General features: G+C 34.3%; 1 protein-coding gene across 1 annotated transcript; it reads right to left on the reverse strand.

Annotated features, from left to right (window-relative positions):
• Nucleotides 1–3,545: 3,545 nt before the first annotated feature.
• Nucleotides 3,546–22,678, reverse strand: LOC124374210 (rab GTPase-binding effector protein 1-like; the record flags this gene model as incomplete). Its single annotated transcript, XM_046832470.1, is given in 11 exon segments — nucleotides 3,546–3,620; nucleotides 4,869–4,898; nucleotides 4,900–5,011; nucleotides 5,013–5,022; nucleotides 8,690–8,826; nucleotides 13,225–13,412; nucleotides 15,416–15,512; nucleotides 16,791–16,936; nucleotides 19,442–19,492; nucleotides 19,494–19,651; nucleotides 22,602–22,678. Coding segments are annotated over 10 exon segments (966 nt in total), but the record flags the coding sequence as incomplete, so codon positions are not given.
• Nucleotides 22,679–26,293: the final 3,615 nt, after the last annotated feature.

The raw sequence follows: 26,293 nt of genomic DNA on the forward strand, positions 1-26,293 counted from the left end.
GAAAAACTTCCCTGCAGTGAATGTTTTCCCTGACCAAATGAATAAAAAAAATCCCTCACATACAAACTTTTTTGTATCACAATTTTTGGCACATTGAGATTTTAAAAATAAATTTTCTTGAAGAAAAGTAATAAAACATTTGAAACTTAATTACATCCATTAGCATTAGGCATAAACAGGAAAAAAGATCTGCGAAGTTTCAGAATTTAATTTGTACAGGAAGTTGGTCTAACCATAAGTTGATTGTCTAGCGATGAATTAAAGCATTGCCGTCCTTGACGGATCAAAGGAGAGTCCAATGTTTATATTTGGCTAGTAGGGCAACGACAGGGCCGAACCTTCAGCGCGCCGTGACGGTACCTTACTAAATACATTAAATTAAACATTAATCTAAACACAAAAAAATTAATAAATATGATACATCTAAAAAAAATAAATCAAAATATAATCATACAATCATAACACAAAATAAAATACAACCTTTCCAAATTTAATAAGTAACCAAAAACTATAAAAGGTAATACCATATAACAATCATTTTATAAATATATAATTAAGAATATTTTAGAAATAAATAATAAATCTGTGCCAGCTGCGTAAAGAGTGTTAAGTCAAAAAAACATTTCACATAGTTTTGAGATATTCACGTTTGAAGTTATACAGTAAATCTGAAACCTACACTTTTTAATAGTAATGAGTGGACATTTTACTCCTACAGACCTCCTATTTTCATTAAAATATTAGTTTTTGTGTATTACCTTAAAGGTTACTATACTCTTCAAAATAACGTAACAATATTTTTTCTTTTTATTAGAAAACAAATGTAAAACTTTTTTTGACTTGGACTTAACACGGTTTACACTAATGGCATGGACTTAAACTTATTTTCATACTAGGAAGAAAGCTGCGATTTGATAACAGTAAACATTTATTACACTGTCTTTAAATATTTAAATTGTTTGTAAGGGTTAAAAAAACAAACTTTAAGTAGTATATTGTTTAAACTATAAGTCAAAGGCTAGATTAAATAATTTATGACAAACACAAAAGTTTTTATACTCTGGCAAACATATTGGTAAATTGACAAAATTTAATTTTTTGTGTTTCGGGAATAGCTGTAAAAAAAAAGTTAACGAAATCTCTAATCTCTACAGAAGCAGATGAATTATTAATATTCAAACAATTAAATTATTTTTTGAAAATGTCTATTATAAACCCTTTCCTTTGGCGGTTTGTTTTTATATTTATATTTTTCTTTTCGTTTTATTACATGTTTTCTTCTTTTTTGGATTTATGTGCCGTTCCTCCTTTTTACAACTAATCGGTACTCAGCCGTCTTCAGTTTTCCTTCATTTGGAATGTCCATCTGGATAGGTAATCCTTTGCTTCCTGTAAAGTCCTTCAGGTCCTTTATAAAATTGGTGAAACACCAAGGTGAAATAAAAGGTAATAGGTCAATGGAGGTTTTTAATTTTTGTTTTCAGGGATAGGGTTTTAGGCCACTTGTAACGTAGACTAGGGGTCATTGCAAAAGTGGTTGTCATTACATCTTCCTTTTAAAACTTATTACATTGAAATTGACTTGATTGGGGTCCCAAGGAAGTTTTTGTAAGAAAATGATTCCAGGTTCACTTTTTAGGTACATCAAAAACCACTGCACATTCCTCCAATTGAAACTGTTTTTCCTACAACAGTCTTGCTTGCGCTGCTGGAGGATCAACTTTTGAAAAAGCTTAGCAAAGTATAAAAAAGTCTTTCAAGTTCTTCAATATACAAATAAAAAGGATGCTTTTATTCTCCAGTACTGTCGTTAATAAGCTGGCATCCAATCGTCGGGGGTGGTCTAATGTATTCTCGTGAAAGAGGTTTTTTTTAACGTTTTTTCAATTAGAAGCGTGAGATGTATCACACTTCTTGTGTCGTGATGCCCAGGTATCAAACATTTTATGGGTTGAGTTTACATTTAGTCCTGGCGAATTCTGTATGTGGTCCACCATACACATAGCAGCTATGTTATGTTGATTTTTTGTTCTGGCCCGCCCACATGTATCTGTGTACATTGTCAAACATGTCACATCAGGTTTTTTGTTTAGCTTCCGAAATGAACGAATAGATAAATGAACCCCACTTCATTGGAACTCATCTACCAGCTATTACCTTTCATGCCAAAGGTAGCAGTAAGTTAAGGCCTTGCAGTGCAGTTCGTAGGGACTGTTAGGTTGAGAAGGTCCAAAGTTGGGGCGCGTTTACTAGAAAAGCCACAGGAACTGTGAACTAGAGCCAAGTTGGCAGGCATTTGGCTGGCAAAATCAAAATGTCCACCCTGTATTTATGTGGTGATGGTCAACTTTTTTGATTTTTCTATTATTCTAACCTTTTTAGATTTCATAATGCAAAATTCCTGCATCTTCAAGAATTTTTTCTTTTAAATACGCCACCTTTTTCAGTCTTTCTCGAAGAACAAAAAATCTGTGCTTTTACCTTGCACCACACGACCATTTCCAAAAATCCGCTTAGATCTTGATGGACATTGATGGTAGACACTAACTTTGTACCACTACATTTCACCATTAACCAAAAAACAAAAACTATCAGGTTATGATGAATTTATTTAATTGTGCTTGGTTTTCCAGAGTAATGGGTCAAATACAACTACTGAAAAACTAAAGTAAGTTTCAAATCAGGCTTTAAACAGTGTAAAGTGTGTTAACTTAATAAATAAATTAGTGAATAGTGCGATAAGTCACAAATTGCTTGGACTTAACACACTAAACACAAATAGACCTTAAGCAGTATAGTTTGAGTAAAATGTGACCATGGACTAAACACACTTTACACAATCAATATTGTTCACTTTTTACTTATACCATTGGCGCACAAGTGAATAACCTGCTTATTATGTGAAATTGGACTTATCACCCTATACACAAACGTAGATATCATTGTTCTGCATGCGGGTGTAGCAATTAACTCATTTTGACCAATTTTGGACTTAACACTCTTTACGCAGCTGGCACAGATATATGGTGTTTATCTCACTCACACTCCTCACATACACAATGCCACCACCACACCCACAGACCCCTAGGACGGACCCGCCGAGAGAGAGAGTTCACAAAAGAGTGTAAACTTCTGTGACTTATATTAGTCGTAATTTAAACAAAAAAAATGTTATATAAAAATATGACGATAAATTTTAGGTAATAAAATTCTATTTAAAAAAATTTGTTTAACTAGGCAATTTTGTTTGCATGATATCTAAATTGCTTCAAGATATTAATTGTGTGCACGCTCTCTCTCCTTCCCTCTCCCTCTCTCCATCCCTCCCTCCTCACCAACACCCCTCCCCCCCCATTTACCATAATTACAATATGTGTTACTTATAGGAATATTTGGGTAGACAAAATTTTTTTTTTAACTATTTTCTGATTTAAAACAAAAATGAAATATACAAACCCAACAATAAAATTAAAACTATATGTGGACTAAAAGAGTAATTTTTCCATGGTTCTCAGAAAATACATTCAGCAACATTGTACACTAACCTTCTGCCTATTGGTGGTAAAAGGAGAACGACATCCATGACATTCGTCAACATCTTCTAGATGCTCCCATCTTACCTGAAAAAGTCATTATTTGTTGAGCATAAAAGCAAAACCTATGTCACAGGTTGACGTAAAAGCCAGTTTCTGTTTACTTGTTCTTGTTTGTCTGCTTATGTCCATATGACAAGGAAAATAATTTGACTACCACCTTTCAATTTGGAGAATGTAAATTCCAGAAAAGGACATTTCTTACAGTACAATAGTCCCACAAAAATTTAATTGAAATGCTTGAAATGTTCTGTTGAAATGTACTTTTAACATTTTATCACACTAAAGTGTTTAATCCTTTGACTTGTAATTCTGCATTACTCAAGAGCATGTCTTTTGCCACCCACGGTAACCATGATCGCTCTGTGGGATATGCTAAATCACTAAGCAATATTCACTTTATTGTTTGGGGAGTTATAATTGTTCACCTGAATGCTATGCAATCTAGTGTACTATTGTTATTGTGTATCCAAGGTATGAATAGTAGAAACACTTATATGCAGCTTCCATTGTGCCTTTGAGTGTAGTAGCTTGTTATCTCCATTTCTATTCAGTTATAATTTCTTGCTGATGCACTATCGCTTGTCTTCCTTTTTATATTTTCAAAGATATATTTTGAATATTTATATGTGAACTAAAACAACATTAAATTGAAATCACTAGATTTTGTGCTGGAATTTTTTGAGTGACTTGATTGTTTATATACATAGCTAGAGTTTAATATTTTTACCATAATAAATTATAATATTTACATTAAATTTTATTTAGTAAAAAAAAGTGATTTAAAAAATAGTATTCGCAATACAAAATACTATTGAAATATTTCAAATATATAAACCATTATGTTCAATTACATTTCTCTAGTAATCCTAGTTCAAAAGCTCTTGAACATTTTTATTTTTGGTTACAGTTTAATTGAAACTTTACTAGGTACTAAGTGGAGGATTTGATTGCTTTCATTAAAATATGGAATGCAAGATTAGATTCTATAAATGTATCTGGAGACCTTTACTTTGTTTTTATTTTTGAGAACTCGATAAATACAATGTTTACTGCATAATGGAAGGAAATTTGTTCAGTATTTCTTCCATTTTAAGGGCAATAAATCAAACGATTATATTAAATATCACTTTAAAATTTTGCATTGATAGTTTTTAATTCTTCAGTTAATTTTAATGTATATTAGGTAAAGCATGTTTCCATAGAGCAGGTTGGCCCAGGCCGTGTTACAAGTATTGTTTAATTATTAAAACAATAAATCATGAAGAATATTACTTGGGTGTCTGCACTGCGAATCCTCTCCAAACTCTTGTTGCAGTGACTGCGAAAGTAGCACAAAGTCCTTCTGTACTGTCTCCCCGTTGTCTAATTCGGTTTGCAGTGAGGTCACTCGACTGCGAAGCTCGTTGACATCATCTTCTAAAATTTTCTGTGTACAATCAAACAACAAATTTTTAATGAAATATAAAAAGAATGCTATACAAAAACAAATCTCACTGCAAAGACAGCAAACACTTTTAAAATTCAAATTTAAAACAACTTTATTCATATAATTTTGTACAATTACATTTAAAAATTATACAAATAGGGAATTGCATCTTTATCGCAAATTATATAATTCTACATGCCCTCTAAAGAAAACTAAAATCAGCACACATAAAAAACAGATTAAGTACTATGATCCTGAAGCAAGAACTCTTAAAGAAAACTTTCTGAAGGCTTTACAACAAATTTGAATTAACAAACAAAAATGAAGGCAAAGAAGAAATGATTAACAGAAAAAGGACATATGACATGAAATTAAGGAACCTACAATTGTCTTCCACAGCAAATTTTATACAAACAAGCTGACAATAAATCAAAGGCTCAATGGCAAGTCATAAACAAAGAAAGGAAGGGAAAATGTGAAGAAAAGCTACTCACGGAACTAGAAATAAATGGTAAACTCAGTAAAAGCACAAAAGAAATGGCTGAGTATTTCAACACATACTTCTCAAAGATAGCCGAAAATACCCTTGATCAAAACAGAGAAATTGCAATAGACCCCAGGTACGACGGTGAGTGGAGAGGAACCTCTCAGTCTAACATCTCTTACCTTAACTTCAACATCCTACAAAGAAGTTAAAACAACAATTAACTCCCTCAAAACCAAAACATCAAGTGGAATAGACGAGTTTTCTTCAAAGATAATAAAGCATTGCTCTCCAGAACTTATCTCACCTTGTAATGACTCATTTCATACACCCATCTCACATTCATTTCAATATTTAATTTAATTTAGAAATTTATTAGTAATAATAATTAAATAATATTAAGGAATAATTAATTATAAATTGTCTCAAATTTTAATACAAACAATAATAAATACAAAATTAAATATATCAAAATTAATCAAAAATTCACCTTATTACATATAAAAACTCAAAAGTTATAAAGTAAACTAAAGTCAGTGATACAGTGTGCAGGGATGATTGTTGAGTGAAGAGAGCAGAGGTTTAAAAGTTTAAAGGAGAGATGGATACAGAAGAAGTGAAGCAAGATTATTATTTTAAATAAAGAAACTGGTTACATTTTATTCAGCAGTATTTGGTTCAAAAGAAAGGTTAATTTATTAAATTCATATTATCACTGAAGTACAGAGAAGCAGAAGACAGACATTGGGTGAGAAAATTCCTTTTAAATTTAACAGTGATCCATTGGAAGAACATAAAACCCAGGAACATTCGATTTGGCTAACAATTCAAAATTAATATAATTCAAATTTAACAAAATTATTTTTTCAAATTACAATATCTTTTTATTAAAAAAAAACAATACCTAATATTTCTATTTCATTAAGCCAGCACGACCACCCTGCCTTAAAATTTAAGAACTGTATTTTAAAAAAAATTTACCATTATTGTATCCTCCATCTTGTTTCAAAATTCAAACCTGTATGTCAATTAATTTATCATCATTAAAGTTCATATTTGTATCATACTGGGTTATTTATTATTTCTAGCTATAATCATCAGAATACAAATTAAGTTTAACCATTTATTTAAAGTGTATAGTAGTAGTATATTACAACCTCTAGTTAGTCTTATAAATAAATCATTCAAAGAAGGAATATTCCTGTCCGCCATAAAAATCAGTAAGGTATACCCTAAAACACAAAAAAGGACCAACTAAAAGTGCCAAAAATTACAGACCCATCTCTCTCATTTCCACTTTCTCCACAATTCTAGAAAAAATAGTTTTAGCAAGATTAATGGGCACACCTTATTCATCACAAACCTCTTAACTGACATGGCTTTCGGAAGAATAAGTCGACGTCTACAGCTTTAAACAGCACTAATTGAGTTTGTCTTAGACCAGATAGAAAGTGAACAATACACTTCTGCCATTTTCCTAGACTATAGCAAGGCTTTTGACTGCCTGGGCCATGACTTGATATGCAGTAAACTTGAAAGACTAGGTATAAGAAACTCAGCTCTAAAATGGTTCAAAAGCTATCTAACAGGACGCTCCCAAATTGTGGAACTGAAAAACGTTATCAAATGAAGCTACAATAAACTGCAGATCTTCAAAAATCGAACTGACAAGAGGAGTCCCACAAGGCTCGGTATTAGATCCAATTCTTTTCATCTTGTTTACGAACGACTTCCCCAAGCAAATTGCAAGCGAAAATGCCACTGCAATCATGTACGCAGATGACACAACAATGTTACTCAACGACAACACAGCTCAAGGCCTTTACCTTAACTCAAAATCAGTCTTAAGCAAAGCAATCCTTTACTCAAAGAAACAATAATAACCTCACAATTAACCCTTCCAAAACCACATCTCTAAATTTCACCATGAAAAAAAGAACATAGTTCCTCAAATGGATGATGTAACAACAGAAAGCCATACAAAATTTCTCTGTGTTATACTTGACAACAAATTAACATAGACAAAGCACATAGACCACTTGTGCAAAAAAAATCAGTGCTGGAATATATGTTGTCCGAAGAATTAAATACATTGGTGGACTCTCTGCAGCAAAGGACAGCTTACTTCGCCCTGATGGAATCACATCTTAGATATGGCTTGACAGCGTGGGGAGGAACTTCAGCACACAACATGAACCAAATCCTTGTTCTTCAGAAAAAAGCTATAAGGATTCTTGCTAATCTTGACCCTCTACAGACTTGCAGACCAGCTTTCACCAACCTAGGAATCCTTACAGTGGTGGCTCTCTACATATTTGAAACATGTATATAAAGCATGTAGATGAAATAAACCCTATAAGAAACCATGATCTACACCACTATAACACTCGTCACGGCTCCAAGCTGGTCCTTCCAGTACATCGAACTACTCTCTGGGAGAAAAAACCTTCTTATGCAGACTGTAAACTGAGGAACCACCTACCGAACTGCCTGAGAGACCTGATTGGCAATAAGCTGCACCAGGAGCTGAAGAAGTGGCTGATCAAAAGACCGGTCTACTCACTAAAAGAATTCTTTGAAAATACTGAAAAAATAACATGTACTTTTATGTATTTATGACACCATTGTAATTCTTAACGAATTTGCAATAAAGAAAATTGTATTGTATTGTATTGTAAGTGTCAAACGTATTTTACAGAATTGGACAAGTTTCTGGTATGTAACTGGAAGACCACACTATTAAATGACTGACTCCGTCACAGGAAGTGGGTTGAAATTCACGATGAACAAATGAGACTTGAGTGTATGAATTTGTTGTTAAGTTTGAAAGTGGTAGGATTGTGGTGTGAATGTTCCATATCTTAGAATTAAAAATGATGTTTGCCATCCAATGTTAATTGTAACGTGCAAATAAACAATTTGATTTGACAAAGTAAGAGCACATAAATGTGTCAGTATAAACACTATATACTCAGGATAACAGGATAACGCACATTTGCCATCAAAATAATACAAAAGGTATAACACAACGTTTTAAGGATTGGAATCTATCCTCTTCGTCAGGTGTAATCATAACGATGACAAATATCCGAAATCCTGTTATCCTGTCAAACCTTCCATCGTCAATAACAAACACTAAACTCAATAATAAATCAACATTCTCTGACAGCAGAGTCCACTCACTCTGGCATGTTTTGACGTTATCTAGCTGCGATCTGAGGTCATCCATCTCTGATCGCATGTTCACTTCTGCTTGCTCCATGATCTGAATCCTCTTCTGCTTTTCCTTACGTAGCATCTCTTCTTTATTTAGTTGTGTTCTGAAAATAAATGTGTTTCATGAAATTTAAAAATAAATTGCTATGGAATAACTTTTAAAATTGATTTCTTCTAAATACAACTGTTAAATAATTAATAAATATGTAATAAAACTGAAAAAAATATAGGTGCGGTATTAAATATTCATTTATTGCTAAAAAGCGGGCAGTTACTTTGATGCAATGGGCCAACTTTGCAGAGGTTTAATCAAATACCAGACCAGGGCAGTGTTGCCGTCTGTCAGTTTGCACCTAGCTGGTGCCAGCCACAGTAAATTAACGATAACAATGCTGAATTTTTTGAACCAACCGATGAAGAATAAAAGTTAAGAAGGTAATTATTTAATTACAACTATTTAAAATATAATTTTAAAATGTCATAATCAAAAACAGTACACTTTTACATGAAATTGATCATAATCAGATCACAAGTCTCAGAGTTAAAAGTTTTCATAGCTGCAGTTTGGTTGAAAAGCACCAAAAACCACTATCATTCTTCATTGTTACTGATAAAAACTAGAAGGAATTATTTGTAAATTATTTGTTTTATATGTCTAAACCAGAAATAAACAAGCTAAATTTCAATGTAACTGCCATTATTGTAGCTTTAACTACTTGTAGTACGTGGTTAACTTTCAAAGTCATGTTTCTATACTTTTTGATCAGAGAGTAGTGTAAAGACAATGTTTTGTGAATTGGGTCACCGTGTTGGTGACGGATCCATAAAGGATTTTTCTTATCACAATGCCCACATAGTAATTTTAGTAATTGCTTATAAATTCAGACACTGTTCTAATTGTCAAACCCCAATTACTCCGAACAATGTTAACCCTTAGCACGCCGTAGATGAAATAAATCCGCGATGTTTTTTAGGTCTTATAACGCCGAAGACGAAATAATCCGCGATGTTTTTTAGGTCTTATAACGCGAAGACGAAATAATCCGCCGATCGATATAAATATATTTTATTACTGTTTTATGAAGTTTATAAGCTCAGTGTAATAAGCCACAATACTAAGTAATGTACTGGCTTGACCAAATAATAATCCAGTTGCAGCTGTTCAGCTGGCCGCAGTAGCTAAACAATACATTTTTTTGTTGCTGGCAGCTGTTCTCCCTCTCTCCCGTCTGTACGCCGATGACGATACTATCCGCCATTACCGACGGTCAGTGGAGCACGCATCGTGCCTTTGGGAAGTGTTTCTTTCTTTGTCATTCCTTATACAAACAGTTGTAAAAAGTTATTGTTACCGTGTTTTCTGTGTTAAAATCAAGTTTTTTATTGTTTTGTCTGTTGTGTAATTATGGCTCATCACCCTGACGATTCTGATTATGACGATTTTGTTGCTAACGTTTTGAATGCTACGTTTTCTAGTGCTTGCAATGATGTGGATGAAGATGATAGTGATACTCTTTTAAACAATTATACTGACAGTGACGATAATGATGATGTGAATGTTCAACAACCACATGGTATTAGGCCTAGACCTATATCAGCAACAGGTAAGCAGTCCTACCTTGCACAATAATGCTCAACTACGCCTACATCTGTTATGGATCAATGTTACAAATGATGATCCTGGGCCTCATTTTGACAGCAACACCAAACCCATAGGATATTTGGAATTATTTATGAATGATGACATAGTACAATTTATTTTGTGATGAAACCAATATTTATGCCAACAAACGAAAAGATAAACACTCACATCTCCTCATGCACGAGTAAACAAATGGGTAGATATAAATCCTTGTGATTTCAAAGCTTTTATTGGCATTATTATAAACATGGGTTTGATGCCACTGACTTCAATTGAGGCATACTTTTCTACAAAATGGGATAGTAGAATCCCATTTTTCAGTGATTTTTTTTCTAAAAATGAATTTTTAAACCTATTTTGAAACATTTATTTCTATCATGAAGTAGGTCAGGGTGATGCAAAACCCCCAAAGGATACCTGATTCAGCCATTTGTAGATCACATACGGGAAAAGTGTGGTCTATTTTATTAATACTAGTAAATATGTAGCTGTGGACGAAAGTACTATTTCTTTCAAGGGAAAAAGTATCTTTCAGAGTCTACAATCCACAGAAACCCACTAAATTTGGAATAAAAATATTTGTTAATTTCAGACAGTACAAAATGGGTTATATAATACAATTTTTAATACCTTAATTATGGGAAGCAAACCCTAATTCCTAATTCTACCCTTCTTCAAGACTACACAAATTGTAAAAGTGCTTTGTGAGTCAATCTTGCAGAAAGATCCTAAAAACCCCTTATGTAGGATTTACAAGTTTATACAGACCGTTACTACACAAGCCCTGAACTTGCTAAAGAACTCCTTTGATTTAGGGTGTGTTTTAACTGGTACTGTTATGCCGAACCGAGTTTGGTATGCCTCCTAATTTGAAAGCTGATGGTAAAAAGCTCAAGAAAGGAGACGTTCTCTCTCCAAAAGAAAAGGAGATTTATTGGTCTTGTCCTGGAAGGATAAAAGGGTCGTGCACATGTTGAGTACAAAGGGAAAAGGGAGCAGACGTAATATGAGCCTTGTACAAAGTAAGTGGCCAAATAATCCTCCAACCCCTAAACCAGATGTAGTAACAGACTATACCAAAAGAATGGGAGCAGTTGATAGAAGCGACCATTTTATCGCGTCTTATCAGTTCATGAGGCGTACGAAGAAATGGTACCGTAAGGTTTTTTTTTTTTGCTTTTAGATGTGGTCATTGTCAACATCTGACTTATGATACAAAAAATGTTCAAGAAGCAGCTGGAAAAAAAAAACCACTTACCAATAAAGATTTTAGGAAAAGTTTGGTTAACTGACTTGGTAGCAGAAAGAGTACATCTACGTACGCAACGAAGAAAGCGATGGAAGACCAACTCTAAAATGTTCCTCAAGAAAAAAGCAAGCAACATTTTATGGGAAAAGAGCTCAAGGATCCAGGAGGTGTGTTGTTTGTACAAGAAATGGATTACGAAAGGAGACAATGTAACTTCTGCAAGTCATGCCCCGAAACCCCATGGCTTCATCCTGATTTGTGTTTCGAAGTTTACCCATACAACTGACTAAAACTATCATCAGAACTTGTAAACTCATTAAGAATCAGCATATTACACTATATTTGTTTTCATATATCATGTACATAGCCCAGTTTTTTATCACATGTATTTGATTACTCTGTAACCCATTTGATTGAATTTGATTTTTATTGAAATATTCCATTATTATTTAAAAATGTCGTTATTTTAATGAAAGTATTACATTATTGTAAAATTTACTTTTTTGTGTGTAGTTATTAGTCATTAGGAATGATTAAAAAAATTAGCTTTAAGGAATTTTCATTTTCATTTTTTTACCTTAAATGAGCGTAATATAAAAAATTACTAAATTTAAATCGGCGTTCAAAGGGTTAAAAATCTGTTCTAAATTAATGTTGGTTTTTGTGAATTTGGTCTGTGAGAATATGGATGATCATTCTGCTTGAATTTTTCGTACTCCACTAAATAAATCCATTGATTTCCACATAACGCCAAGACAACTAAAAATTATTTTTTAAGTTCAAAGCTAATTTTTATTATAATAAAGTTATAAAAGGTAAACACAAAAAGTATAAAAGGCTTAATAAATATTTAAATAATGTAGTATATTTACTTTAATTTGCATGCATGACACTATAACTATAGTAATCAATGAAATATTTATTGAGCATACCATATTAGTGTTAGTTGTAAAAAGTTTTAATTTTTAATTTTAGAACCAGTATTGAATTTGTTGACGATTTAAAAGGAAAACAGAATTAAGGACGTTTGCCACTTTGCATGTTACAAAATAGGTCACTTCATTTTGAGGACTGAAATCTATTCTCTTCTTCGGGAGTCAAAAAACCCTAAGGCATATGATAAAACAAACACACAAAAATTTAAAACTAATCAATGTACAGTAATGAACATTTTAAACTCAAATTCTATAGGAAAAAAAATAATAAGTAAAAAACTTCAAGCATATAATGTCCAATTTGGTAAATGTAAAAAACAAATAACATGTTACTGCTGAAACAGACACAATGCACACATCAAAGGAGAGAGGCTGTCACCTTGTCAAATTTAACTTTGGCACATTCATTGTCATACATTGATTATATTTTGACATTTTGTGCTTATCTTATACCTTATCTTAAAAGGATGAATTCCAACCCAGAAAACATAGTGTTCTATTTATGTAACATATAATGAAGAAAATGTTTGAATTCTTGTCTTCCTTCCAATATCAAAGTCCAGAATCAAGAAATGCCTACAATATTGTAGAAAAACAGTTAATTATGTAAAATATTTAAAAATAAAACTAGTGCTAAAATGCCAGAAGAAAAATTAAAGATAAAACCAAAACTAACTTGAGAACATTGATCTCAGCCGCCAGACTGTTCTCTAGCTGCTGTCTTTGCTGCTGCTCCGCCTCACTCTGGCTGAGATACAGCTGGGCTTCCTCTCTCTGGGTGGCTGCCACTGCTTCAGCTCTCTCCTGGCCCACCCTTGCTGCGATAAGATCTTCTCTACACTTCAGTACCATCTCCTGTAGCTCCTGGTCACAACAAAACTAACTTGAGAACATTGATCTCAGCTGCCAGACTGTTCTCTAGCTGCTGTCTTTGCTGCTGCTCCACCTCACTCTGGCTGAGATAAAAGCTGGGCCTCCTCTCTCTGAGTGGCATCCTGGTCACATCTATACATTTTATTATTTCCAGATTTCACACCAGTAGTGATACTGAAAGACTTACATAGTGCTTGGTAGTCAGAGTTAAACATATTAACCCTTAAGGTGCGGTATAAAGATACATCTATATTATAGAATCACACTAAACGCAACATATAGTAATATCCGTATTGCCTTATTCTAGTTTAATATGTACGTTCTTCTTCTTCTAAGAGGCAGCCTATTGCCATGCACTTGAGCCTCAAGGGCCTTTTGCATACCATGAAGCCAGCCAGTTTACAGTTAATTCTACAAACCGCCGAAAACAACTGATCTGGTCCTTCTAGGGAAATTCACCACCCTTTTCCACAGTAACAAAGATGGCTTAGCGCCTCCTTGCCATTGCAGAACAATCAAATAACAGTTTCCTTTTGTCCGTCACATAATCTAAACAGCGGATCCCCCAGAAGATTGCAGACTCTGTAAAGATGCTTCCTCAGGTTCCTATAACCCATAATTAGACCCACAATCTGAGAAGACACTAATCTATCTAAGGGAAAAAGATCAGTTGCCACCCTGGGTAAAGGCGACTGCAGGACAAATCTACTTATACTCAGACCTGGATACAGTCCCCATCCTCTTTCATGTTCATTGTGAACCTACAAGACATTTCATCCTCCCAAAGGATTTACATCTAGAAAAACCACAGAACGGTTGAGGCTCCAACTTGTAGAATGCTCTGCCCAAGTTGGCCAAGGCATCAGCTCTTTCATTCCTCATGACAAAGTAACCAACAAACAGTCACATCATTGATTCTCAAGGGAAGAAAGAACTTGATAACAATCCAAGACAAGTTTGGAGTTGAATACACAATAGTCCAACGCCTTCAATGTCGCATGGCAATCTGTGAAAATGCGAATTTTCCTACTCGTATACCACAGACAAAGATTATTAAGAGCACATTCCATAATGGTTGTGACTTCTGACTGAAAAATTCCAGGATAAGCAAATTGGAGTGTGTGACTCAAAAATAAATCAATAACCTGTGGTTATTTTATTGTCGTTTCATATGACGATGCATAATGCAGCAAGAAGATATGCCTGTATCAGTGAAGCTTTTATCAAAAAATATGTTATTGTTGATCATGTCTTTTTCCTAAAAGAAAAATTAAATTAAATTTTGGAAAAAACGGATTGTTTGTAAATCTTAAATTCACACTAACTGTAAACAGGACAAATTTTCTCTAGCACTCTATGGTTTAAGAACACAGCCCATAGAGCTGTGCACAACTTTTATTTATAATGAGCACCAATGAATTTCATTATTCCTAATTTTTTTTTTATTAAAAAAAAGCAAGCTGTAACTAGCCTGCTCTAGAATTTTAAAATTCCTTCAGGGGTTATTACTGATTGTACATCTCACTGTTTATCTGCAGATTAATAAATACATTAGGATCACAATCAGCCCATGTCTTTCCCATTATTCCCTTCTCTGCAGTTCTTATTCCTTTAGTTCTCTTCTGAATACATTTTTGGGAATGTAATATTTTTCTAATTCCTTACATACTAAGTTAACAATAACATTTGAATTATAGAGCTGAAAAACCGGGATTGTTACTAGTGATAGGAAAATCAGCAAGCTTACCTTGAAATCTATCTTTCATGGTCCACTGATTTTAAAGAACACATAAAAGTATGCATAGTGAAATATGTGTACTTTTATGTGTTCTTTCAAATCAGTGGATCCTTGAAGGTAGTTTTCAAGGTCAACCTAAGTTAATTATGATTTTCCTAAGTTAAACATTACAATTATACAAGTTTTTTTTTATTAAGTGTAGTTTGATTTAATTTTATTGCTTCAAAAACCGCCCAAAACTGAGAAGAGAACTCACCTCTACTTTATCAGGCAAATCGATGAACGCATCCTGAAGTTCCTGAGAGTGAGCGTTGTTGTAGCGTCCGACCAGTTTCTCATTTTCAAGTTGTATGCTGTAACAACAGTTTTGCACTATAAGGAATAATAATTTAGTTTTTCTGTAGTTCAGTACATTCAACTGACTTTTCTCATAGTGTCTTGTAACCTTATCTTTTAGCAAAACACATGATACCGAAAATATTCGCTCTAGTCTCTAGGTTTGCTATCACTAGGAAAGTGAGAGAGAATCCACTCTTGACTCTTATAACTCTTAATATGAGTTCATAATATTTAAGCAAAACTCCAACAAACTAACTAATTATCAGCAATTTAAACAAATTTTTTAAAGACAGGATTAGATTGTATTGTTAGCCTTATGTTATTAAGTTATAGGATCACAGCTTTGAAGCTGAAAAAGTTTTCTGAGTCAACAAGAATAGATCCATAAAGTAAATCTGCTTTGGCAACAATCGGTAACCACAAAGAGTTAATTTTTGCCTAGGTTATATCAATTTGGTACAATATAAACTTGATTCAGCAGAACTGATGCGACTTGCAAATCCTGAGAAATAGGTGTCTATAACAGGTGTGCATGTTACAAATGTAGGACACTTGGGAAAGGACCACTGTTTACTACTGAAAAGTGGATGGGCTTCCTGGAAGAGATGTTTCCTTCCTGTCAACTTTGACTAGTAAAAGCTTGGCATCCTTTCTTTTCTCAAAAGAAGCAAATGGTGGAAACACCTACAATCTTCTAATCTATACGCTTCTTCCTCCAAAAAAGCAATAAAATGTACTCAGTACATGAAATTCTTACAATGTGGTGCAGAAGGAAGACTTAAGGCCACAATTGAATTAAATGTGTTAAGTCTAACTGCAAAGAATCCCTCAATCAATGAAATCTATACTAGTTCTAGTGCACAATTTGATGGATCCAATAGTCAAAACTCCAAACATCAGGTCTGACAAATCCTACAATAAATATACTCTAAAGTAAACTTGAACATACTATATAAACTAGGTTTTCATTCTTACAATACACACCATGTTAACTGGTGGTAGGCTATTAACAAATTAACGGCATCTTTAATTTTTTTATTTTTAAACTAATTTATTTCTCTCTTTGATCTTACAAATTCTGCACCTTTTTCACACGAATTACTTAAGTGAATAGATTTATTTTTTTGTAACCATCATTTTACTAAAACAAAAGTAGTTATTGCACAATATTTTACTGCTTCCTATGTCTTGGCTCTATTACAACAATTATAAAACAAGACTTTTTTGTATGTTATTAAATTTGAGTCTCTATAACGGTTTTTTGAGGATAGTTGTAAGAATGTACACGCTACCTGTCCAGATCCCTCTGTGACTGCTCTCTCTGCGCTCGCAGCCTGTCCAGTTCACGGGTCAGGGAGGTGGTCATCTGACCGAAGTTGGCTCTCAACTCCTTCAGAGCAGCCTCACTGCTTGTCACCCTCTGCAGCAGCTCGCTCACCTAGCACAGCACACAATACAAAATAATATCTTGAAGATTGTGTTATTTCTTACTTTAAAAATAACACAATATTTTATAATCAATACAATTAATAGCAGTTCTACTAAATCTCCAGAAAAAAATTGTATTTTGCAGCAGTGTGGTGTAGAGTTTAACTTATTCTTCAGATAAACAAATTTAAGTTACAAAACAGTTTAAATAGTACTGTTTAGTGCCTTAGTGTCTCCTCTCTATGGCGATCAGCAACACCGCTGATAGTACACACTGCATGCATCGAGCCCCAGCCGCCGGTATATCGTCGGCATGATATAAGTTATTATAAATGGCTCTTAAGTGTTTAATTTTAGCGACACCAGTGGTTTTAGAACTTATAATTTTATTTTCATACATATACAATATGATTTCATGGTCAAATGTTACTAAATAATATTTACACTACTCCTAAAGAGAGAGTAAGAAGATCAGCTGTTACTAAGAACAACATCTGCATCTGCTGTGACATTGTTTACGTTTAGTAGACTGTGTTGATGTTCATTACGTTTGTGTGAGTAGACAGTTATATTATTGTTTCGGTACTTTCAGTATGAAATATTGTTTTATTTTGTAAATAATGGGCGACTCAAAATCGGTACTTTGGGATTATACCGACCACACCAGTATGAAGAACACAAAAATATAAATTTATAGAAACAAACATGATAAAAACGAAAAAAAAAAACAACTCTGTAATTACAAAATTACAAACTTACAAGCATTTCCAGGTATTGTGATCGGTATTGTTGTCGCTGTTATCTTATCTTTCTCGAGAATCCCGATTACGGCAGGCCGCGCAGCATCACATGATTCGCAAGGTACATAATAGCCTTTCCATTAAAATTCAATTTATATTTCTGATCAGCCCCTCTAGAATTTGATATTTTACTGATAGGTACTATCTCGAGGGATGTTTTTCTTTCGTTGACATCAGCGTGGGTGCTGTTGAAGCCCGCGCTGATGACTGGAGGCACTCGCATTTTGGGTGGCAGAATGTGATCAAGAATAAAAACAAGTTTTGAGTGTTTTTTCAATAAAGAGTTTAGTTTTAGTTTGGTAATGTTTGTTTTTGTTGAATTTTTGTGTTTGGAGAAATGTAGAGGTAAAACACGGAAGTACAACAAAGCGACACGACTCTGCAATCACGTTATCTACTAGATCGCTCGACTTTGACCTCTGTCTGAGGATGGGGAGGGGTTTGCGATAAGACAATTCCTGTTTTATATTACCGAAATATTGTTCTACGCTAATCTAGTAATCAGTAGAAGCGAAATGTCAAATAACGATTCATGTCTGGGTGTGGTCGGTATAATCCCAAAGTACCCTCAAACCTAGCAGAACATTCAAGTGACATTGACAGACAATTGAATATTGACTTTTCAGATGACGATTCAGTATTATCTGATATTTTTGACGATGATAGTGACCTTGATCCGACGTATGATCCTAAATATAATAGTGACAATGGCAGAAATGTACGCATATTTAGTGCTAAAGACTTAACACCTGAGATACCATCTACATCAGCTCAGAATAATGTTACACAACCTAGGCCTAGTACGTCACAGGTTTTTGTGTCATTAAAAAAAATATTTTACAAAATATTTATTATTGAACTAATCTGTCTGAAAATTTTTTTCCATGTTTGCAATAACATGACAAATGAAATAAAATTATTTCCCACGGGTTAATTGTTTCTTGTTTTATTTCTAAAAAATGTTAAATGTAACTTTTTTCTTTTTTTTAGTTTGCACATATGCATTATTTTACATATATAAAAGTACACAAACATTTTTTAGCCCTTATTGAATTTTGTATTTGTAAAGTACCTTATTTCAAACATTTTAATGTATTATTCAGGTCATTAGCTAGTATATTAGTGATGTTATGATTTTTCTAATGAAATCGTACAAAATCACTGAAAAGGCCTTGGGGTTTTTTAGACAGTTACTTGCAAAACTAGACTTGGTAAAAATTTGCACAAACTATATTTTTAGGTCCGGGGCTCAAAGGGTTAAGGTCACTAGCCAAGCACTGTAAGGTTGTAGGGTTGGAGAAGAATTAAGGATTTTTTCAAGTTCAGACAGGAATTTCTAATCAGCACACTGTTATTTTTTAAAACTCAGAGAATTTCTGAATCTTATAAAATGATAGGTTGACAAACCACATTGAATCAAAAATATGGAACTTTAATGGATAATGGATGATAAGGTAAAGTGGCATGCTGAGCCATGCTACACCCAGCCTTATGTATTTTTTGGTTTGCTGTCACAGTATCACTCAGGTTAGGTAATTGCCTAAGAACTCATAGCTAAGGTATTCCATGATAAGGTATTCCTAACTGTACTTGTTGCCTATAATATCGAATTCTTAGCAACGGAGAAAGAGGATAACCTACTCAGATGTGAAGAAAATATTCCCCACTTAATTAATTAATCTTTTAAATAACTCATTGGTGACAACTAGCCCCACCTGCGCCTTGTGTTCCTCCTTGTTCTCGTTCCACTTCTGTTCCATGTCCTTCCCGGTTGGCCATCTCCTTCTGGAGATCGTCACGGCAACGCTCTAACAGCCCCAGCTGCTTGGTCAGCTCGGCCACTCGCTTTTGCTCATTCACCAGCTGTGTCTCGTAGTTGAGGCACATATCACACTCGGTAGCCTTGCCTGACTCAGGTGACGTGTCTTAAGGTCATAAGGCATTTATTAGTGAACAACTCCTTAGATAATTAAAATGTAATTAAAAAATCCTTAATGAGCATTTAAACTGATTAAGTATTAGAATTATTGTTCCCAAGAGACTGTTTCTAAATTGTTAGTCTAGAAAATTACTGCTCTCTATGTAAACAGTATAACTTACCAAGTTTAAAAAAGTAAGAATCTGTAATACTGAGTATGACTTTTTCTCTAAAATTACTGCAAAATATTAAAAATCTGCACTTGCATAAAAGTTGTCTATAATATTGGCAAATAGCTTTTACCAACTGTAAAAATCAAATCAAGATAAATAATCTATGTTTATTTGACTTATTATGTAAAAAATGAGACTAAGCACAATGAAATATCTCAAAATGTAGTGACAGAATAGTAAATATTTAAAAAAAATTATTTAATCGGCCCTCAGCACTTTCTGATAAAACCCCGTAGGGTAATCACATTGGCTTTCGACACTCAGAGGTAAAGGCATATATTCTGAAAGCCCATAATATATCAGATTAGCGTATTATAATGTATCAATCTAAAGTAGAAAGTAGGGGATATGACTTTGTCTCTAAAATATAGTTATTTCTCTAAACCTATACAAATCCCTTGACAATACTGAGTGCTATTCTTGAGTTACTTTTTACATTATCAGACAGTATCCAAAGGTTTAAAACGACAAAAACTGGATTGTTGGTGATTTTGTTTAAATCACACTTAGGTTATAAAAGTTGTTAGGACTCAAAATTCAAGATTCGGAATTGGATTTGAGAATTCTGGATTCACCCTTTACTAATGGATACTTGGTATTACTAAAAATGTTAAAATGTTCACGACAACATACAAGGTCTGTCCAAAAAGTATCCGACCGCTGACCAGTAGGCGGGCGCGGTGGTGTAACCGACCGGCTCGAATTGGTTATTGGAAGGGAGGGGTGAGCCTACTCCTTCCCATATTAGGCATTGAATACGATCCGGTCACTCAGTGAGTCACAGCGCTCTGTTCCGTACAGTACTGCCGTGTGTGTGTGTGTGTGTGTGTCGCATTTCAATATGACTGAACGTGATGAGCAGCGCATTTGCATTAAATTTTGCCAAAAACTTGGCCATTCAGCATTAGAGACAATTACTATGATACGGAAAGTTTATGGTGACATTTCTATGGGTGATACACAAATAAAAGAGTGGTTTAGGCGGTTTAATAATGGCCGCATATCAGTGGAGAGTGATGACCGATCTGGCAGGCCTTCAACAGCCAGAAACGCTGAAAATGTTGAACGTGTTCGTGCAGCAATTAATGAAAACCGTCGAATGACTGTCCGAGAGCTGGAAGAAGATTTAGGAATACAATCGTCAGTTTGTAACATTTTAAATGAAGACTTAAAAATTAACCGTGTTTTCTTGGCTGCTGACAGAAGACCAAAAGAACTGTCGACTTGATATCGCACAGGACAATCTGGATTTGATCAAAAGTGACCCAGGGCTATTTAAAAAAGTTATTACTGGTGTTGAGTCATGGGTTTATGGCTACGACCCTGAAACAACGGCTCAACCTTCACAGTGGAAAACTCGCGAGGAGCAACAGCCGAAAAAAGCAAGACAAAGTCGAAGCAATGTCAAGACAATGCTGACAGTTTTTTTTTTTACTAGGACGGCGTTGTTCATCATGAATATGCTCCAAGAGGCCAGACAGTGAATAAGGAGTATTATCTTGAGGTCCTAAGGCGGCTACGAGATGCAGTGCGAAGGAAACGACCTGAACTGTGGACAAGCCGTGACTGGATCGTGCACCATGACAATGCGCCAGCTCATTCCTCAATTCTTATTCAGCGTTTTTTGGTCAAACACGACATCAACCAACTACGACAGCCTACCTACAGTCCTGACATAGCTCCTTGTGACTTCTGGTTATTTCCTAAATTAAAAATTCCTTTGAAAAGAAAAAGATTTGAAGATATTGAGCACATAAAACAAAATGCGACGAAGGACCTGTTAGCCATTCTGCAAAATGAATTTAAGGATTGTTTCCGGAAGTAGGAGGAGCGTTGGAATAAGCTAGTGGCTTGTGGAGGGGAGTACTTTGAAGGGGACCAGATTGCCGTTGCCGGCCGAGTAACGTCAGTTTCATGCCAGACGTCAAGGTCAGATACTTTTTGGACACACCTCGTATACCCCATCAGGTACATGCAATCTTTCACAATTTCTGTTGTGTACCCGTTCAGTTATACACCGGGCTTTCGTAAAGCGTGTTAATATTCATTTCCTTACTGCGTTTTTATTGCTTGCCTGTCTTAGTGATTTGTCTAATTTGGTACCGCGCTTAAATAAATACATCAGATTATCGTGTACCCCTTCGGGTGCACGATTACTTAATTTGAAAGTAAATTAATTTTTTAGGTACCCCGTGCATTTACACAGAAAAACATTAAAAAAACATGTCAAAATAATTTGTTTGAGCAAAACTGTGAAATCTATATACTTTTCTCGTTATTCTTAGATGATTAACGTTAAAAAAACTATTACGGCTTTTTGCCAATATTATTGAGAAGTTCAATGACAATTAAAAAAGTCTGGAAATAAGCTGTCGCTGTGAACGGTTAATAAATGTGGATTAGTGGCAATATTCAGATTGATAAATGAATGTTTAATTAAAAATTAACTTTGAGCATATTTATTCTCAACCATACACAGTATGCAATTTTGGCTAATTTATTGCAAACAGTCTGCCAAGGATCAGTGATCTGATACATTAAATAAATGAGGAGAAATTAAAATAGGAGTATCTTTACAACAGTTTATAAACTAGTGTTAATATAATAGGCTATATACAATTGTATTAAAAATATGAGACTGTAGCACCTCAGTCTCTAACAACCTTTAACGAATGCAGGCATTTTTAAAATTAACAAAGATCTGAATGAAATAACCAAACTTACCGAACAGTTTTCCCTCCACTGAATTTCGCAGAGGTGAACTAGGAACTTTGGACTGACTAGACGTTAAATTGTTTCCTTCTGTAAAAACAGCAAGTTTTCCTTTAGGCTTATTATTCTTTCAAAAGTGATTTTTATTTAGATTTTTAGGAGGGTTACCTAGAAAGCAAGCTCTGTTTTAAAATAAAAAGTAAAACAGTGAAGATACAACAATTTTATTACATACATCTAAAAACTATAACTTTTTTCTTCTACATAATCGTCAAACAATTGCAAGTGCTTGTAACATCTTTTAAACAGTCTTTGAAATACCGTCTGGTTATAAAAATGGTGCCTTTGAAGAAAAAGCCAAGGTGTCACGGTGTTTTAGAATTTCTTCATCACTGAAAAACCACTGATACAAGCCACCGCTTCATGTTTAACAACAGATGAAGCTCGCTGCAAACTAAGCTCGGATTGTTCTTCTCCTTCAAAGTCACACCAAGAAATTTTATGACAGAACTCCTTTTTGTTTTATAGTCGTTGATAAGCGGTTTTGGTACCCAAGAACAAAACTTGTGGTTAGTCTAGTTTTTCTGTAACTATCTCATGAGAAGGACTCAGAAAATTGATTGTACGGTTCCGAAATTGTGAAACAATGGTTTTCATAAACTTTTTCATTCGATCTGATCAGTACTGTAGGTCATATCTGACAAGAAGACCTTATAATGTCTGGACCATGAACTGCACATAATTCACAATAAAATCCCAACTACTGGGCGATATTTGCTCAAAGAAATCTTTATAACACCATGGCACTTCACACTTTGCGGGGATTTTTATTACAGCACTTACGTTTCAAGACTGGACAAAACATGAACATACAACGGTCCACCTTGCAACAATTAGAACCGTCCTGAAACCACTGTACTCACCAATGTCGACATGGTGCCGTTACCTCCACTACTTCTGCTATGTATAAAAAGTGGTTACTTTCAGGATAACGCTCGTAGATTTTGTAGATTAAGTGGCACTAAGACTGGAAGTAACATAACTCTTTAAAAAGTACTCTATAACACTAACTCTAGTCATCTTTTTAATATATTGGTAAATTTGTTATAATAAGAAATGTTATCATTTACCACATGGTGTAAAATTTAATAATTTAAATATGTAACAAATCAATATTGGTTAAATTTACATCTCAAACGGTCCGCACCAATAACGGTATGTGGAAATTGAAATATAACCTGTGAGCAGTAATAAATTTAAGCAAGGATGTTTGTCATTCAAATTAAAGATATTGGTTTTGGGTTGGAGGTTAAAGAGCTGCCAGTTTCCCTTCATTTCCGGTTTGTGGACTCCATGTGTAAGCCAGCATGTTTGTTGAAAAGATCTCAGCCTGATTCCTTCTTCTGAATTACCGAGACCACAAGGGAAGCACGTGTTGACAATTCATTCTGTTACTTTACATGTAATTCTTTAAATTTAATTGATGAAATCTTGAATAGTGATAAATTGACTGTGTTTGAATGCATTTGGTGTGATGGAATAATAATTTAAATATTAAATTTTTATTTAACCCATTGCGGATCGTATTGTTTTGAGCGCGCGGGGCACCAGCTGTCCACGAATTAATTTACGGTCAGCGGCCGCACGAACAGCAATGGTGCCGTCACAGTAATCGCTCGCTATCGTACACTAGAAAATTCAGCTGTGAAGGTGTTCAGATAGAACATGGCCTGCTGGGGTATCCGTGATGTGAGGAACGATAACACGTGAGCAAGGTTCCGGGATGGCAGGGATGATGTCTGAATCGTAGTCTAAATAAAGCGGCTCGGGCGAAGCGATTACATCATCGGGGCCATTGTCTAGACTAAACCCGCCAACATGTACGTCTGCGTCTTTTCGTTGTGTCACTAACCTCAAAAGTAATATAATAACAACTGAGGAAAACACCCAATCAGAAGCGCTAAAAAGCAGAGAGTAAATTTCATATGAATGATTTTTCAACTTCGACACACAACTGCGATCTGTAGGATATTTATAAAACTTTTGAAAACTCTAAAACGTAGACCGTTGTTAAATACTCTTAGTTGACAAGTGAAAGACGAATCGCCCAATCTATCAGACATTATAAGAACTATCTGGAGGGAAATTTAAAAGCAGACCGCTTTTGCGACCTGAGCTTGTCATCGTGCCGTTAGGCCGGCCCCGGCCGCTGCGTGACGAGCCCAGCTCGTCAGTGATCCGTAATGGGTTAATTTCAAATTAGAGTGCAGGAATCTAAGTTTGGTGTACACATGCTGAGTTGTGTATTTAGAAAATGTCACAAGATGTTTGAAGTAGTGTATTCAACTAATAAACTGATGACTTGAATGCTGATTTAAAGGCATTATAAGTGATTTATTTTTGCTGTGAATGAAATCAGTTCTATGAAATTTCAACTGGTATTATTGGACAATATATCTCCTTTTATAAAACAGAATATTCAAGCAGTTGAAAACTACTACAGGTGAGTCTTACACACCTAATATATAAGTGTATTACAGTATATAAAACAGTGAACATCATCATTATGACACAAACAATGTGGTGCTAAATATTGTTAAAATTTGGCCAACACACACGATCTTCATAAATGACAATTAACTTCTGATCTTTTTCATTATGATACAATAAGGAACCATAAACATTAACAACAAAATCCAGATTGATCTACTACATATGACGCTACAAATGAGGGGCAATTAACAAAAAATTATTTAAAACGGATCTTCTTCAAATATACATTTTTTAAAAAAGGTTAGTACTAGAGAGAAAAACTAACTTCTCTTAATATTTATTACGTATAAAATGTAAAAGAAATACCCAAATAGAAAAAAGAACACCAAAACTCTCCTAATAATATAAAGTGTGTGAGTTCATATCAATTGGTGAGATGTTTATTGAATCAACCTGACTGATGCAGCCCAGTCGATCTCGTTAACTGCCACAACCGGTTTAAAAGACCCATTCAATTGACCCAGTCAGTGCAAGAGTTACTGAGCCTTCCCGCTAGAGCGTGTCATGCCGGTCATCGTGTGAACTAAATGAACGACCGAACGGAATGACCGAGTGAACAAAAAGATCTTCCAAAAACAAGTGAACGAATAAAAGGAAGAAACAGCACATGGTACAGTGAATATATAGATAATGTATAGATTAAAATAAATGTATTGTTTCCGGAATCAGTAAAATTAATTTTAAAATTGCACTGTAATAATAAATGAATATTTTAAAATACTAATACTTATGAACAATGGACTTTATTGATTGATATGCCTTTAATTTAATTAGGATTAGAGTATTAAATTATATTAGGTTAGATTAATTCTCTAAAATATGTTTTAAATAAATTACTAAAACATCAAAACAGACACATTGTTTCAAAATAATTTATTTTTAGAAATATCAACATATTTTAGACATCTAACCCAACACTTTCATAATACCCAGGCTCCATACTTCCCCCGTCACGTATTATACGGTTTATGGGTTTTATTGAACGAAACAGTGAACGGAAGGAATGACTGAATGAAATGAACAACTGAACGAGATGACCAGCTGAACGAAATGAACAATAGATGAACGATTTTGGGGACCTATTGTAACCTATAACGCATAGAATCTATAGTTTTTAGGTTAGCTGAATATAAATGTTAGGTATTTTTTCT

Source organism: Homalodisca vitripennis, unplaced genomic scaffold (assembly GCF_021130785.1).
Source record: "Homalodisca vitripennis isolate AUS2020 unplaced genomic scaffold, UT_GWSS_2.1 ScUCBcl_7513;HRSCAF=15239, whole genome shotgun sequence".
NCBI classification, from domain to species: domain Eukaryota; kingdom Metazoa; phylum Arthropoda; class Insecta; order Hemiptera; family Cicadellidae; genus Homalodisca; species Homalodisca vitripennis.